We start from the raw sequence: 17,662 nt of genomic DNA, 5'->3' as shown, positions 1-17,662 counted from the left end.
AACAATCCCGCATCTCGCTCCTTTCTTACTCCAAATTCCCAGAACCTGCTGGTCATCAAATAAGCCCAATCCTGCACGCCGAAAACCTGTTTGGGACCCTCTTTATTGGCAGGCTTTGTAAGTGAGACACACAAACTTCACCTACGGAGGATTGAACTGAGTGGTCACTCTTTTACTAGGTTAGGTTACTAACCTAACCTAGCGATTATAACCTCTTGGTTACTAATTAATTTTTTTATGAGACTAGCGATATCCCCTCCCCTGCCACTTGCAGATTATTTTAAATGATCGCGATTGCTGCTTTAGTGTAGCAGAGTATTGCTGCTTTAGTGTAGCAGAGTAACGAAGACCCCCCTGCAACAAACAGGGGACCTTTTAAAATAAAAGGTATAATGAAAGATGACATCCTCCCTATCCTCTTCCCACCCTGCTGTACCGTCATGAGGTTCCTCCGAATAAAGGGGGTAAGTTTCTAAAGAAACTGTGGTGTTGCGTCAGTGGGAGAGTATAACAGGGTAATTTATTATCATCAACTGAGTTTACAACTTAAATTGGCCATCGTAAAGAGTTTAAAAGCTGACGTTTCGAGCTTTAGCCCTTCGTCAGAGCGACTTGACGAAGTGCTAACGCTCGAAACGTCAGTTCTAAACTCTTTATGGTGGCCAATTTACGTTATTAACTCAGTTGAAAATACTAAAATTACCCTGTTCCTCTGCTTACGCTCTTCACAACAGTAATGATCTTTTCTGGCTGAATGAGTTACAAGTTCTATTTTGATCTCTTTCCCGTTTGCTGTTATCGTTCCTTTGACAAAAATCTTTGCCATGCTACCATACTATGCTAACATACCACTGATGTAGATCAACCATGGAAAGTTCTTTCGGATATGTTAGAAGACCCTAGAACTCATGCATAGACGTAGCACAGATAGGCATAAGGTTTCCGTATAGGATTATGTAGAGAAATGAGTGATTTGGTATACTTACAAGATGTGGCTGTGATTGCACCGTTATGATTTGGTAACTGGTACGTGGTAGGCACATAATTCGACATCAGGGGAATTATTAGTATAACTGGATTAGTTTAGTCTTCGAATTCCTGAAACTGCAACTCCAGGGACATGTTTATCCTAGCGATTCCTGTTGCAATTTAAACTCACAATCTTGACATAAATCTTGAGACTGCAAACTTAATAGGTGCATTGAAGTGCCTGGAAAAAAAACGAGCAATCTGTTGTTTGCTTTATTGCGCAGGCGCCTTGCCGGAAGGGTGTTTTTCGTGAACACAGCTATTCATCGACTGCGCGATTGCGAGGACAGAATTTTTTCCTCTAATTATATTTAAGAATGCTTTTTTTCTTAATAATTTTTTCCACCCCTTTTTTTTCAAATTTTACACAGCGCAAGAAAGGATTGAACTAACTAAATAATTTAAAAACAGAAAAGTGAGAAAGATAGGCTGCAGAGTTTGCTTATGAGACAGCTTACATTTCTTTCTCATCAGTGGTTCTTGACAGCCAGTTTTTATGCGCAGAACAGATTAAGCAGTGTTATCACCTTAAATCACCTTGTCTTTGAAGTTCCCGTTGCGGTTTATTCGCCTTTTTGGACTTCAATTCTGTAAAAGGTTGTCGTTGTTGTCTTGCAGAGGACGTATAAGAAATGTCCAATTTTAAAACGCACGTGCTAGCTATTGTTCTGTCCATTAAATCTTTTTTTTGTTTCTACGTTCTATTTGCCATCCAAGTGTTTTGCCTGAGTTCCCTGATAACTTTCATTCCAACTCCGACTTTGGTAATCCAACCCTTGGGGTAATGTAAGGAATTTTTTTTTCTGGTCGGTAAAAAAGCAGACTCCAACGTCTCGAATTACCCTGGCGCTATCACTTGCTTTAAAGATGCCAGACCTACCATTTTCCATAACTCTGGTTATAGGTTAACTCCCTTTACAAAAGGCCGTTCATGTTATACTCGAGATCCAAACTAACGGCACAGGTGCACATGCGCACGTGAACATGAGCAAGGGATTTGATCGCGCGTGTGCCTCAACGACCCCATCAGCTCAGTCTAACAAAAATCTAGACACATTTTTATCATTTTGTATCAATTTATTTCTTAAATTCTTGTCTAAGACTAACACTACCGCGGTTTCTCCTCAAAATCCCCAATTTAGTAGTTAAAAGGATTTTCCCCTTTTCCCTGATTCAATAAATAAACAATTACCTTTTAGTTGTACATTATATCCTTTTTCTCCAAAAGTATCTTAATTTAGTCTTGCCCAACTATCAGGGCTCTCTATTTGTTATACAAAACTTAATGCTACAAATATATGGTATCGATGCATTTTCAATATTAAACTAATGTCTAATGCATTAATATAAGTATTTTTTGTCCCGTTTGTTATAATGAAGGAATATCTGGTACCACTCTCCATATTTTTTAAAAGTAATATCAATTTTTTTTCCCTAAAAAAAGTAGCGCTGGGAGCAGTTCTTAACGTACGCTTCTAAACAAAACAGTAAGTCATCTAAGTCAAACGCAACAACGTCTTTGCTTAAAAAAATAACACAACTTAAACTTAATATACTCGACTGAAATTCGACGAGAAGATTCTACTGTTAAAATGGTTCAATGCGTATTTGCCGATCACAGTTTTAATACATAACAATCCGCACAAACGACCCATGCGCATTGCGCTCAATTGTTAGTTTTTAAAAAATGAACTACTTTTCTCTTTTTTTTTTTTTTCATTTTTAAAATGAATTTCTAAACATCAATAAAATTATATATAATTTTATGTTGTTGGAACGAACTATTTAACGTAGAGTGTATGTTACTAACAAAAAGTGGTCTCGTGATCATGAGAAAAAAAAGAAAAACACAACAAGGAGCAAAACATATCTTTGCCGAGATCAACAGAAAAACAAACACAAGAAACGACAAAAATCTAAACTAATGAGGCATTTACAAAAAGCTCAAAGCTAAAAAACCCAAAGCTTCTGCTTCAAAACGACAGTAAACACACAGCTTTTGATATGAAAATGATTGGCATTCTCGACCTTATCTGGAAAGTGAGTGTTTTTGGAGCTCAGGTATGGCCTATCAAACACGCAACGCGAGGATTAAATTAATCAACGATTGTTTGCCATCTTATACCTTCGTACAATCTGAGAAGGCATTCATACTATCATTTAAATTCATCCGATTTTCACAATTGTTCTTCACTAGTAGGACTATGAACAATATTTACACAAAACCTTGACAAGGATCCCTATAAATACGCTGATTTGTTTGAAATTTGTTCTCTGCCGGCATTTCCGTTAACATCCAGTCTCCGTAATACTTTTTCTCCGGGGCTCGAAATTCCGGGCATCCATTCAAGGGATACCTGTCATTTCTGAGGCATTCGGGACAGTCACAATCCACGTCTTCACGAACTAGCACCCTTTCCACGCCGCTTATAGCCTTAACAGGCGAGAATTCGCTGGCAGAATTACTTCCTGTGCCCGAGTCTAGTTCGGAAATTTCGCCACAGGTACATCTTGGTACATGATCTGCATCACAAAGGAATTCTGTCCTTCGCGTCCTTTTTCTGTGTGACGATCTCCTTCTATCGCCTTTTTTAGTTCTTTGATTTCGATAAGTTTTTGAAGGTTGGTTGCTGAAAGTTTCGTCTTCAAGAGGAGACGACGTCCCCGTTGATCTAAGCGTGGACTCTGACGTACTTGAGCTTCCGCTGGACGATGAAGGAATATTTTTGTGGTGTTGGCGCAATTTTGTGAAGACAATGAACAGAAGAACCGCAATAACCAACACAGCAAACACGAAGACCGCAAGAAATGTTACTGCAGCCGTTCCCAAAGTCCTTCTGCGAATCACCTCGACTGGTTCGTCATCGGCTACGAGGATTTGAAAAATAGAATTGAAGTCACTTAAAACGAAATTAAGTCAAATCAAATGAACAGCGCACATATATTAATACAACTTAACTATACAAGCAACATCTCGATTTTAAGGGTTTGTCTCGTGTAACTGTAAGTCTATCTTCTATACTTTGTTCCATAGTCGGTTCATTTCACGATGAACTGAATAGTCTAAAGTGGTTGGGATGATGACGAGTTAAAATTTCTCGATCGTACGGTATGTGGTCGTTTCGCTCAATAATGTTTTGGTCTGTCTCAAATACGACTTAACTGTGCAACCAGCAGGAATTTTCACCATGAAAGAAAGTCTTTTTACAAGTTTAAAATGGAAATGTTTCTCTTTTACGTTAAACTGACCATAAAACGAAGCAACTGTGAATCGTAACTGAATTTCTAACATTTGGCAGGACTGCACAAAGCATTTGAATAACACAGCACACCACACTTACTTTCCGTGCTGTAAGAAGCGGTAAATCCTCTTCGTGTGCCGTTGGTCCATCTCCCATTGTGTTTGTAAAATAAGTACATGCTGTTCCCAGTTGAGACTATTTCCTCTTTGAATGAATCATCATTTATAATGACCAGTTGTGGCGCACTGCGATCTTTTCCGTCACGAATTATGATGGAATCTCCATTCATTTTTAAGGCATCAAACCATAGACGCACCCTTTTCCCTTCTGCTAAGGTTATAACCCACGTACAGCTAGGATTTCCAGGGCGGGTGAACAACTGCGGTGATGATGTAATCATTCCTTGAGGTTCTGTTAGCCGGCATCCACATGAACACGAGGTTCCCGACTCTGTTTATAAAAGTAATTTTTTAAAGCACTGAGTTCCCAAGTTCGAAGAACAAGCATGCAAGAATTTTAGTAATGGCTCACTTTGCTCCGGATTTGTTGTAGGGAACGACTCGTATTCGCTTTGAGAGCGAGTACCTTTAAGCGGGAAACAACATGGTTCGAGTTTGGCAGGAAAAAGAAATAGAGGGGCAAACGAGTTGCGCTAAGGCGGGAGAATTTCATTGAATGCATCCTATAAAGTGCTATTTAATCGAAATTACCTACTGTTTACGATGACGAGAGTAAAATAATATTACAGCCACAGTAACACTGTTCCATAACATCAAAAGCTACTGTAACATACTCTGGTACACATTGCTGAAGGCAGCGCGGAAGCAAAATTAGTAAGAAAGAGGGCCTTTCTCGTCATAAACACATAGTTAAGAAAAGCGAAGGATTTCAGCCCAAGAACACCAGCGTATGCTGATTTTGATGTTAAGGAAGAGGGTTATCTTGAAGAGTTTTTTAGTTGCACTATGTGTTGATAGGCTGAGTTCAACTCCAAAGTATGCCTCTCCACAACACTGCTAAATAGACAGGTCTCGGTAGTGCGCAAAGTAACCTTGATTGCTCAAATTTGTTGTTGTTCTCGGCACAAACTGCGCGTGCTGTCCTTCAACCCCGTGGCAATTTGCACTCTCTGCGCATTTGTATACAAAGATGCGATACTTAGTCCTAGCGTCAGTTCGTGCACGAACATTAAAATATGTGCTGTTGTACGCGAGGTATTCTACACAGTGGCCTTTTTTTGAGGCTGAGACAAGTGGCAAGCACAGGTGCATTATCGGCCTGACATCATTTATGGAAACGGAACGACATATATATCTATATCTATATATTAATTTTGTAGTAATAATAACGGAAAACCCTGTCCACAGCTTATACATATATTTCCACTTCAGATGAAAAAAAATGGCTAAAAGCAGACACAAGGTGTCCAATTTCAGCCGTTTGCCGTTTTCTATAAAAGTTATGCTTAACTTTATCATTTCCATACCTGGACATGGATTAAGCGCGCAAGACCTGGATATGAGAGCACTTCCATCGCATGTCGATTCCTTTTCCTTGGATGTGCTGACACTCAGACAGTATCGTGAGCGGTGCTGCTTCCCCTGCCCACAAGAGCTAGAACACAAGCCCCAAGAGGACCACGTACTCCACCCCTCATAATATGCTTTGCCTATCAGAACACAAAAAAAGAGACATTGACATGCGCATTGAAGGATCTGTGTCGTCTCTAAAAAAGTCAAGAGGAACAAAGCAAAGAAACGGTTTAAGCATCCAATTTTTAATTTCATCAATCAAAGTCCTTTTCAGTCCCCGTTGATCTTAGCCATCTTCAGGTTTTCTCCCATATTTTTAGTTTATTATCACCATTTTATGTTTTAGTATTCAAGGCTAAAAAGATGAGTCCACAATCTCATATCTGGCTCCTTCAAGTTACGAATCTTTCTATTGCTATTCGAGCTTGGCAGTTTTTAACAAAGTCGATGTCTTTTATTTTTGCAATTGGTAACTCAAATTTTTTCTCGGATTGAAATGAAAACTTGATTTCTGGTGCTATTTCCGATCGGATAGTTCAACTCATCACAACCGACTTTGCGTGAGATCATTTTGAATTGAATCTGGCTAAAGTGCTTGAAAAGTGTCTTCGAGAGGCTTCTCCTCCAGTTTCCTGATTCCTGTTTACGAACATGTGCCAAAATCTACTGACGTACTTGTTTTCACACAAAGAAAGAGAGTATTGATCTGTTAGAAGCAAACTGAGTGACCTCGTGGTTAACCACACCAAACATCACAAGCTCTCTAAAAGCAAGTAATATCTGTCATTTATCATTCGGCGCCGGAAAGTCTCATTTGAAGTATACTTGCCAAGTTTCCGTCTTCCGTTTGTGTCTATTCAGCTTTTCTAAGACCAATATTCTCGTCACATCTCCTTCTATTGATTTTAGAGAGTCTATACACCCAAATTGTACTTATGAACAGTAAAACCAGCTTGCACACAAGTCTCTAACACACAAATCAATTAACTGGAATATAGGAAGGCAACTAAAAATATCACGTCTCTTAAAAATAATACAAAAATAAACAAATTGACCAACTTATGTCAAAATGGGAACTCAACTTACTACAGTTCGGGCTTTTCAACAAACAACTCTTCCATTAACTAAGTTTAGTTGATGAATAGCTAATCACAGGTTTAAGGTCGTTTTATTGTTTCATGCAATACAGTTTATACATTACCTATATTTATTATTATTGCTCAAAACATTACACAATATAACACAACTCAGAAAGCCTCAGAAGATACTGAAGCAAATATAACGTCATCGTAGTTCAAACTTTCTTCAAAGAACTCCAAACAAAAAAACATAACACCTAGAAAGTAATTCTGCTTTTACCAACCGGAGCTCTTCAATAAATTTGACACAGATTGTTAAAAGAAAAACCAATCAGCATTTTCTCTCTAATAATGAATAAATTTGGCGTAATTGAGCGAAAGCAAGACATCGAAGCGGGAAATGGGTAATTATTTATTTTTCGTCATCGTTGTGACGAAAATGCGAAGCAGTCAAAAGAAGGGATGGTTTCGCGATGTAAGCATTGATTTTAGCGTAGCTTGAGGGCTTATAATTGCTTTGTAGACCTGACAAGTGTCCAAACATTTCTAAGCTGCTTCCCTCCATATTTTGTAAGGCACCGCTTGCAAGCCACGAAGACGGATTAAAAGTTAACCTTAGTTTCTCTTTCCTGGGCCCTGTTTCTCCTAAACTGATTAAATCTTAGATTTAGGAAACTTGTAATCGCCTATACAACACACCGACAATATTAATCATAGCAAAATCTTGCGTTTAACTAAAAGCTTTTTACCTATTAGGAAAAAACCACTCTACACTAGACATTATTATGGCCTATTAGCAAAGTGCTAATTTATCAAACATTTTTAATTCATTATATTTTGCTCTAAGGGCCAAAAAAAAAAAGAAAGAATGAATGACAAAGGCGAATGTTGAGCGGAAATTTAGAAAGGCCTTAACTCTTATTTCTAGCACAAAACTTCTTACGGAATAGCAAAAAAAGCTTAAAATTTGTCGTCATTCATCACCGATTTGACAACAGACTGTGTAGCTAACGAAAACAAAGAAAAATATTGGCACCTGATAAAGGCGCCGTGTTGTCTGATCTCGAGTATACTTAATGAGTTTTAAAATAGCTTCGACAAATTCTTTTTTCCAGAACCCTCTTTGCTACGTAAGAGGATTGAGGGCTTCTTACAAACCCCTTTGGTCAAATATGTATTACATAACAAGACCACAAGCTCGTGAATTTTATCTCCAATCACACCAAACGAAGAACATATCGAGACCCTATAAATAACTCGAACAAGTGGTAAACACGTGCCTTCGTATGTAGATAGCGTGACCAGATTCGTGACAACAAGAATCACAACCTCTTGTTACTCTAAATTCACGAAAGCCTGAATCAAGAGACATTTCTTCTACAGATTTTAAACGCTTAGGCAACCTTAAAATTAAAAACTTAGCGACGCTTAGCAATTAAAAACATTGGTTAATCAAGGAACACTATCTTAAAAAAAAAACACTCCTAACGACCTTAATGTTGCAATGATACTGGATTACCGCAGAAAAGGCGAACCTCAAAAATACATTCACGTCTTATATTCCATTTCCTAAATTAACGATGATGTCTTCCCTTAATTGATACATTTTACATGACCCTCCGCGATACTGAATTCTCAATTTGTCAAAGTTTGTCCCTCCTAGACTCTCCAATACAGATTGGTTGTCAACCAAAGCCACTCCTATCAGATAATAATAAATAGGACTTTTAAAGGTATCTTTGACTGAAAACGCCAGATCTTAACAAAGAGGTTTTACCCCAATAAACTTGTTTACTGGGGCAAACAAAGTTAGTGACTGAAAAGTATACGCTTTTAGACTGACGGCAACGTTTTAAGAATTGAGTTATAAACGTCGCAAAGAATTTCAGTCAAATATATTTTGGCTGTACAGTCTCGGGAAAACTCGCCTGTAGGCCTCGAAAAATACCGCAAAAAGCCCTGATCTTTAACTTCAGAAGCTTTAACTGATGGTTTTTTGTAATTCGCGAGGAAAGCAGACAAAATCATAGACTTCATATCGTGGAAAAGTCGCAATAAATGTTACTCGCGAATTTGCTGGTCATTCAGCATCCCTTATATGGTAAATTTTTCAGGCTTAAACTTAACTAGATCGAGAGTAAAAGTTTGAACAACATGTATCCCTCCTTTAATTTTTGCTTAACAACCATCACTACTACTACATGTGCACGCTATGGAGCTCTGATACAGCTGCCGAGTAGTTTGCTAAATACATAGAGACACGGGTAAATTTCATACAACAGCATGTGTTTGAAAGTAAAATCAGTCATTCCTAATCCCGCACCGAAATGACCTCCAGGGCAGCTAATCTGATTATCAAAAACCCTACACGCCCAAGTTGACATAATATTCTATTTAATCTACACTCTTGGCATGAAATGAGACTTCAGCTCAAAACGAAAAGTTAGGCAAGTTGTTCACATCTATAACTGTTTGTGCAGAATAGGCGACAAGCATAATTTCTCTTTCGCTTTGAAACTTCCATCACGATTAGTACAGATTATTATATTTCGAAGTGTTGAAAACAAAGTTCTATAATTAGTCACAGCAATCACGAGAAATTATCACAGCAGCTGGTATTAAAATTGTCAATATCTACTCAGAGTGGACTGAGTCCTTGATATAAAGCTTTCGTGATTTTAGCCTTGGAAACAAGAAATCCATAAAAGCTGAAACGTCTGCTTTCAATTCACAATTAATTTCAATGCACATCGCAAATGCTGTTATTAGAAGCTGCTTTTTTTTAGAACTGACAACCGAATGAATAATTTCCATTTTTCACTAATTTTAAAAATAGTTTACATGTTTGGGCGAGTGTTTAATCACTTGCTTGACACAGTTCACTGGGATCTTCTCAGACTAAGACACTTAGGGTTTTATGGGCTGTTATATTAGCTTGCCAGTGCAACACGCTCAGGGCACGAACGACTTTTGAATATTACATTAGTTTGGATACATGTAAGTTACCATGATAACCATTTTAAGGCTGAAATTACCACATGTCTGGAGCTTACAAAGTCCTCAAACAATGGTGGGTCGTGTGAACTAAGCACGCTTCTCCAGAATATCTTAGTAACGTGAACACTGCATGTCTTTACCGCTAAGAACCCTGGGTGATCTTTGTTACAAATTTGGAGCATTTATTTCTGACGTCATTACAATCTTGGAAAAAATGAATAAAAAAAAATAAATTTCCCTTCTCGTTCCTAACGTACCCTCTCCCTTCCCCAATCCACATCAGTGACAAAGCCGAAGGAAAGGAAGAAAAGAACTTTCTTATAATTTATTACGAATACTGGTTCCTTTGTCAGACAAATTGAAGCGAAATTTTATATGCATTATCCTACCGATCCACGGCAAAATTAGAACTTTTTTCTTGTAAACAATACAATGAACGACGATAAAAACTAGAGCAACACGAAATTGAAGCGATATACAAATAACCTTGGACCATCCAATTAAAGGCCATTTTTTTCTAAACAGATAATGTTCTAAAAACGGGAAATTACAAGTCATCCGCTACAACACAATAGCACTTCAAACCGGCTGGCCTTTTCCTAAGTGGATTAAATTTCACAAAAGAAAACGGGAAATCATAAAAAAATGTGTCGCTCTTGGACTGAAATAAACACTTCAGAGAGAACACATAGCCTCCATTCTTAAAAAAACACTTTTAAAATTATAACTGCGGTTACTCAGTTTTTTAAACTCTATTTTGATTTGATTGTTTAGCTTGTCACGTTTTAAAGTGGAGCAAAGATCGGCTGATTTTAATCTCAACATTCTTGGCAAGATTACCCTTTAGAAATCTGGTTGAGACCTTAGTAAAGACAACAACACAACTCACGCCAAGTCGTACCCACCCGAATTTCCTGTTTACAAATAAAGAAAAAGAAAAAGAAAATATGGCTGACTTTCAGCGAACCTTGATGCGTTAGAACTCTGTCGTTACTTTGCAAATGTATATTCAGTTCGAATGTCGATGCAAGCACGAGCGCATAACTGCTGGACTGAAATCAAATGTATGCCCTTCCCTTGAGTTGAATCGATCCCAAAAACGCATGCAGCCACTTGGTACTTTTAAAATTCTAGCTGCGTTTTGCCTTCATCTGGCTTTACCAAAGGTCAACAAAAAAGACAACAGGAAAATTGAGGTCCAAGCTATTCAAGAGTTGTATTTCTAATTTTCCGGAGCCGGAATTACCTCTAACTCTGCCAAACACAACGTGTGCAGTCTGCCGTACACTTGAAAGAGTTTGCCTTCCGACCACGTTGTTTGTACACTGATGATAGACTAGCTGTTGTTTTAAGTCATTGCGGGAGGCATAATTGAATGTTGAGTCAATATTTAGCCTGTCTATTGTTTGAAACTTTTGCTGTGTTTTATTTTGGCCAAAAGTAACCGTGGGCACTTGATTCACCAAGCCGACCTGGTTGATTTGTCTTTTGTGAAGCACAACAAAACGCGACCTCAATATACAGCATTCATACTTGTCAAGGGATTCCCTACGTCACTTAAAAGCTATTCTTTTCCATGGAAATGAATCGAACTAATTATCAGCTGACTTCTTACTGAGCTGAATTTCCATTATGAAGCGAAAATATTAGCAGCTTTATAGAATCATGTCACACAATGGTGCTAATTGGAGCAATACCTCGTCTACGCCTCTGATAAAAACCTCTTCCTTCCCGTGTAATTTTCACGTCATTTGTTTGTCATTAACGCTGAAAATCGAGCTCTCACTACGTGAACTGAACTGAAATATCAGACGCAACTTATGTTATGAATAACATCCACAAAACTTAAGCAACAATTTACTCTTGAAACACACAAAAATCCAAAAATAAAAACATTTCTAAATTGTTTTTAGAGTGAAACCTAAATACTTCACATTTCGTAGGTTCGTATCGCAAAAAGTGTCTGAAGCAGTAACATGTTTGTAATGAACTTCTCACGCCTTCCAATTTTTCCCTGCAACTGTTTTCGACGACTAAAACCATACTAAGTGACAGCAAATGAAAATTCAAAGCGCTTACTAAAGAATACAGAGAGTGCACTTAAAGAAAAACAAATTTAACAGCAAAAACAAACCATTAGCAAGGCTGTATTTACGAGCAGAAAAATCAGTGTTTTACAACATTCCATGTAATTACCAAGGTCAGAGGTTCCCGTTCAATAATTATAGTTTATCTCAGATAAAATCACCGCTCTACTAACCTGATGGCAGACAGAGAGATGCAACAGCCACAGTACTCTTCGTGAGCCTTGACGTTGTAGAGTAATGAAAGCAGTATTCTTCCACGTAATCTTTGAACAGTGTGCACGAGAAAAATGTCACATCGTGCCCTTGCTGCACGGCTTTTCGCACAATGGGTTTATTGGAATCTTTCTTGGCGAGGACTATAGCATCTTGAATTCGTGCATACGAGCAGCTCGGTTGAGTGAATGATATTGCCAGAGAGTTTGTGCATGGAAAAATCGTTGAGACAGGAGAAAAGAGAGTTTGTTTACCCCAATTGACGTAGACCGCTGCACTTTTTGCCAGGGTAACATTAGCGTAGCCAGTGCGATACTCGAAGAAGTACACTCCTTGCGCGTCGAAGAAATTGCAGGCAAAACCCATTCGAATTTGGGGCATTTTAGGAATTCTTTGCTTGCCACTGGACAGTTTACGAATGTATTTTCGAGTTACAAACATCGACTTGCTGCCACCTTGGACGTAATAAAGATTGAGTTCATCGCGGTATGCCTTAGGCAAACATTTGCGATCATGTCGAATTTTGATCGATTTTAACCGGGTTAAGACCGTGTGGTTCGTCGGTGAATCGATGATGATTCTTCCCCATTGGAGCTTCAGTTTCTGTGAGATAACCCCTCCATATTCACTGTCCGAAATGCGATACTTAAAGCTATATATGTCTGGGTGGTCGAAGATTTCACATGGTAAAATGACAGAAATTTCTCGGCGATCTAGCGGTACAGTTGTTTTAAAAAGTTTTTTGTCAGTAGCGTTTTCGTGGACGAAGACGTAGAAAGTTCGGTTACCAAAAAATCCAGTAAAATTGTTGGGAAATTGGAATGACAAAGTAACATTGCCGCCAAGAACTTCCAATGAGGTTGGGTGTAAATTTACGGCAAGACCTTTGAGTGGTCGTTTTCCAAAATTACCTGAAAGAAGAAAAAGATTATCAGTTATTTTTTGAATACAAGTTTACGTTTACGCGTAACAGTTCCAATATGGCATGTCTGTTATGTATTTACGCTGCGGTCGGAGAAAGATAATTTACATTAACTAGAATTTAAACGCTCTTTTGTCAACTATTACTAAATTGTGATTTGGATCCGTCCAACGGCCTTTAACTTAGGATGTCAACGCTCTGAATAGAAAGAACACGCCATGGAGGGAAAAAGTACTCTAGTCTACCTAATTTGAGGTTCAAGATATGCGCTAACCAGCGATATGTCGCCTGAAGTATTATGCGCAAGAAGATAAATTTGCACCAGCGAGTAGAACTGTTGAAAGCAGATATGCTTACCATCGGCTGTCGATGAAAGGACGCCGGAGGCTATTAGCAGACCACATAGACACACCAAACATGTTTCCATCTCTCTTTTCTCTTCATGGAATGTCTGTTGTCCTGAAATTGACAAGAATGGAATGAGGCGAGAGCGTTCGGACCGCACTTATATCTTCAGGTGATATGTGCCCGCCAGCGATCCGAAGGCAATGTTTCGCTTAAACCATTTAAGACATATAATTAATTGTCCACAATTATATTGTTACATTGTGCTGTAATATTCAATTAACGTTTGGTCCTGTTGTGTCCATTGAAAGTCAAACAATGACAAACTACTGGGCCAATAAGGGACTGCTAATTTGTTCCTTGGAGAATCCAGCGCTCAGCAGATGTACAGGAACTGTGACACACGAAAGCTAAAACGTATAAGACGACATCTCGCCGTATTAAGTGTCTCGGAATACATCACGCTGTCCCCTGACACCCGGGGAGGTCATGAAACAAACCTTCAATGGGTTTTTTAGCTGCGATTTACCTCCCGTCGACATAATCATGTTTACTTAACAGATTTAACCTACTTCGTCTGAACTCTGCGAAAAAATTAGTGGTCAGTGATATGTTAATGAGCAAAACGAGAAAAAAAATACCACGATGTCAATTGCATTGATATCGTCTCAAAGCAACTAAACTACCTCCTTGTTGGACGTTTACATACATTAAGACCGATATCATTCTTCCAATCCATATGCAAATTTTGCGACTTTCACAAGTCGTTTTTCACACATCTGGCACCGTTGGGTGAAAATTACATGTGCAAGTGACAACAACCTGACAAGCAGGGAAAACATTTGAAGGCCCAATATTGCTTAGGACATGTTTGCTGCCGACCCGAATAAATTGAATTCTACAACACGCATTGGCCATCGATCGTTCAGCGCTGACAAATTTCCTAATTGAATATTCTGTTTTTACAGTAATTACGCCGTGACAATACATTTCCCTCCCTGAATACGCCCCTATGTTTGGTTTTCCAATAAGACACGTGGAGAGTTGTATTGAATATGTCAATCTCAATATTTGATGGTTGGCTGCGAGCCGTGACAATCGACGTCAACAAAATCATTACAGTTTTGTCTCAACAAATGGAAGGCTTCCAAAGACATCCGTGAAAATTATCAATAAATATCTCCTCCCTCTTCTTACAGTTTATGAATATAACACAAACCAAAGCTTAATTTTGCACTTACATACTCCTATCATCGGCTTAGGCGATTTCTTGATTAAAATGCGTCTTTGCCTCCACTTAAAATCGTTGCAATAATTAAAATGTTTGAATGGATTACGAAAATTTTGGTGGGTAAATTTTATGCAAACTACATGGTCGCTTCGTACAGCGAGTGGGATAAACAACTTTTGAGGCGGAGCTGAAGATTCTTCCTTCATTCACTCATTTGCCAAAACACAACGCATCGTCACGGCTAGGAAAAGTATAAATAAGATCAGGTTGCCAATCAGTGGCGGAGGTAGGTCACGGAGGTTTGCGGGCCAATTTATTATTCGCGATAGCAACAAAATTACGGCATGCATGACAATGTTGTAGACTCTTCCGTGCTTCAAATAAGAATTTTTCTTACACTATCGATCGATGATCAAAATCAGAAAATTTTGTATCATTCCAGACTGAAATTTGACGAATAGCAAATAGTTCAACGGCTTAGCGTCAAGCGAATTTGAACAGCTTCGCTAAAACACGCAAGCGGCCCTTGAAGATAACAGCGACTTGTGCATGTCGCAATGCAACGTCGTAAATTTCCCAGCTTAACGACTTTGCTCCTACGCCAGGCCCAGCCTGGCATTTTCTCCACTGTGCACGCAAATTGATTGTAAACATTAGAATATTCAACGCCATCCTACCTTACTAAACGCAGCAAGACTTCGCAGTAATCGCCTAATCCGCAAATGATTGTTGGTTGTGTTTACCCTGGCTGCTGTCTGTTCCCAGCTCGTTCCAGCGTCGCTCTTCTACACTCTACGCGGTCCTAGCTTTCGCTAAACCGATTTGGCGTTTCATGCTGTGAAAGGCACACCGAAAGAAAACGGTTTCAGTTTGTTGGCGGTTTGTGCACGAGAGAGGCCAACCGAACACTTAGTATCGTCATTACCTGTTCTGGCGTTTATGTCTGCTACCGGAAACATACCGCACGCCACTGATCAATGGTGTATCTTTCATGGCTTATATCTTCCAGTAGATAAGAGGTGCACGTGGTCAACTTATCATTCCCGTTGCTGATTTACATCAAAATATACCGTGTCTACTATTGACAACTGACGGTCGTGCTAAAGTGCATTTTGTTTGACAGTTCTATTGTATTTTGATGAGGTGGGCGGCGAAGTTTAAAATTTCGTCCAATAAAACAAAGGCGAGACTTGTTTTGATGGACAACATATCAACAGTGTTCCACCTTGGGGCGTTTATGAAAACAAGGCTAGAGATCTTCATTAAAAATTGTTCCAATATTTTTCACAAGTTCATATCTGACTTGGCAAATTTTGTTTAATTTTATTGTGACTGGCGATGAAAATTTGCAATTCTTACATTTGTCAATAATCTATCGCCCTCTTTCTTCTTTTGAAAGCCTGTTTCAATTAGTTTCCTGCCAACCTTGTTTACGTTTGCCTTTTATTTTCATCAAAATAATAATCGAGGCTTAAATTTCTTAAAATACATAAATATATTTGGAAGATGTTGATCTGGTGTTCAAATTAATAAAAGCGAATTTAAACAGATCAGCAGTGAATCTGCAAATGTTTCTTTCGTACGTTAATTAAAGTAAATGAAAGTCGTTCGGTTGCAGACAAGTGATTTTCCTTGATTTAAAATTACTAGTCTTTCTTTTGTTTTTAGATGGTTCTCTTTTTTAAAGAACAAGGGTTTTCAACCATATTTTAAGATTCATGCTATATTTCCTTGGGTAGAAAAATCGATTCTGAGATTTTTACAAACAGTAAACCCGAGTGATGTGATAGATGTGTAACGTTGAAGAGTAGCTCACATCCTAGCCCAGTGAGTTTTCCTGCCTCATTTTCACCGGTCAAATTTGTCAATTTATAAGACACTGAGATAGACGCAATTAGTACGTAAAGTGCCACTATGTGTCCATCAACTTCTTATTTTGCATACAAGAGAAACGAAGTCCAAGCAGGTAAAGCGCCTTTAAGTCTGTGTTGGGTTGTACATCACTGTTCTATTCAAGAACTTGCTTCCGAGCCACGCCGGCAAAGATGTCATAAATCGAAGCAGACTAATGTCGTTTTTGTCTCGTGCTTTTTTAAACCACCTGACGTGAAATGACATATGCCATGAATTTTTACAAAAGCACTCAGGGCTTTAATATTTAACATGGTCACCACAAACTGCGTATTATTGCCCAAATAGCAGAAAGGTACCCAAGGTCGACACTGCAAAACCCGTGATAAAGAACTAAATTAGTCACCAGTGGGTTCACCTTGCCGTCACAAAGTGTAAATAAAGCTGTGCAGTTGAATAAATTGTTTTTGGCGTAGTTTGTCAGGTGTTTTGTCAATTGGGCCCTCGCTGGCGCGAGAAAGTAAATATGGTTGGTCTTAACGGCGCGCTACGCATTAGCGAGAGATCGAGGTTATGTTCGTATTGCCTAAAATAATCAACCAAGAAGAGAAAATGCTTTGCGAAAACAAGCCTGTGATATTTGCCTTGCGATTCTGCGAAGAGCAAATATGTCTGTAAACAGTCTAAGACACGCAAGATAAATATTGCGTTGGTGACAGTGAAATCAAACCAAGATGCTGATTTTACCTGGATGTCAGTGTAATCATCTGACGCCACTGATAACCGCCTGGACTACCGTAGAGCTCGTCTTGAACACGAAAACTCAATAATGGAGCGAGTGGCGTATTCTAGGCCCGTACTTCGAATAAATTATGTCCCAGGATTATTTTCAATAGGACAAACAAAACACTAGCTACACACGATACTAAATAAATATTTTTGGACGAAAGAAAGCACATTTTGGATTGCAGATTTCACTGTCTTATCCAAAAAACGAAGCTTAATCATAGCGGATCACGACCATTAACTCTGGGAAAAAAAATAAAAAACACTGGCCATGCCAACGATAATCCGAAAAGATCTTGTTGTTATTTTAATACTGCTGGATGCAGAGTGGGAATTATCTAAGCAGTT

General features: G+C 38.6%; 1 protein-coding gene across 6 annotated transcripts; it reads right to left on the bottom strand.

The window, feature by feature from the left end:
* Positions 1-2,085: 2,085 nt before the first annotated feature.
* LOC113683807 (uncharacterized) lies at positions 2,086-17,574 on the bottom strand. 6 transcript variants are annotated; one of them, XM_089191858.1, is made up of 7 exons: positions 17,276-17,551; positions 15,355-15,512; positions 13,459-13,560; positions 12,140-13,090; positions 5,758-5,940; positions 4,371-4,721; positions 2,086-3,897 (listed from the first exon to the last, which is right to left on the bottom strand). In XM_089191858.1, the coding sequence occupies exons 3-7, from the start codon at positions 13,526-13,528 to the stop codon at positions 3,245-3,247; spliced, it is 2,208 nt and encodes a 735-aa protein (XP_089047984.1). In that variant the 5' UTR covers positions 13,529-13,560; positions 15,355-15,512; positions 17,276-17,551; the 3' UTR covers positions 2,086-3,244. The 6 variants fall into 6 exon arrangements, with proteins under 6 accessions (XP_089047984.1, XP_027056884.2, XP_027056885.2 ...); XM_027201083.2 differs by lacking the exon at positions 17,276-17,551 and adding an exon at positions 15,603-15,649; XM_027201084.2 differs by lacking the exon at positions 15,355-15,512 and having other exon boundaries at positions 17,276-17,574.
* Between the last annotated feature and the right edge of the window lie 88 nt (positions 17,575-17,662).

The sequence above is a fragment of the Pocillopora damicornis genome, chromosome 13, assembly GCF_964200805.1.
Source record: "Pocillopora damicornis chromosome 13, jaPocDami1.2, whole genome shotgun sequence".
Taxonomy (NCBI): domain Eukaryota; kingdom Metazoa; phylum Cnidaria; class Anthozoa; order Scleractinia; family Pocilloporidae; genus Pocillopora; species Pocillopora damicornis.
Note: the sequence above shows the minus strand (reverse complement) of the source record. Positions and strands in the feature narration are given on the sequence as shown.

Coding starts and splice junctions, on each gene's coding strand:
- LOC113683807 (XM_027201084.2), bottom strand. CDS start 13,528: ATGGAAACATGTTTGGTGTGTCTATGTGGTCTGCTAATAGCCTCCGGC. Junction 13,091..13,458: donor CCTTTCATCGACAGCCGATG/GTAAGCATATCT, acceptor TTCTTCTTTCAG/GTAATTTTGGAAAACGACCA. Junction 3,898..4,370: donor CGCTTCTTACAGCACGGAAA/GTAAGTGTGGTG, acceptor AAATCCTCGTAG/CCGATGACGAACCAGTCGAG.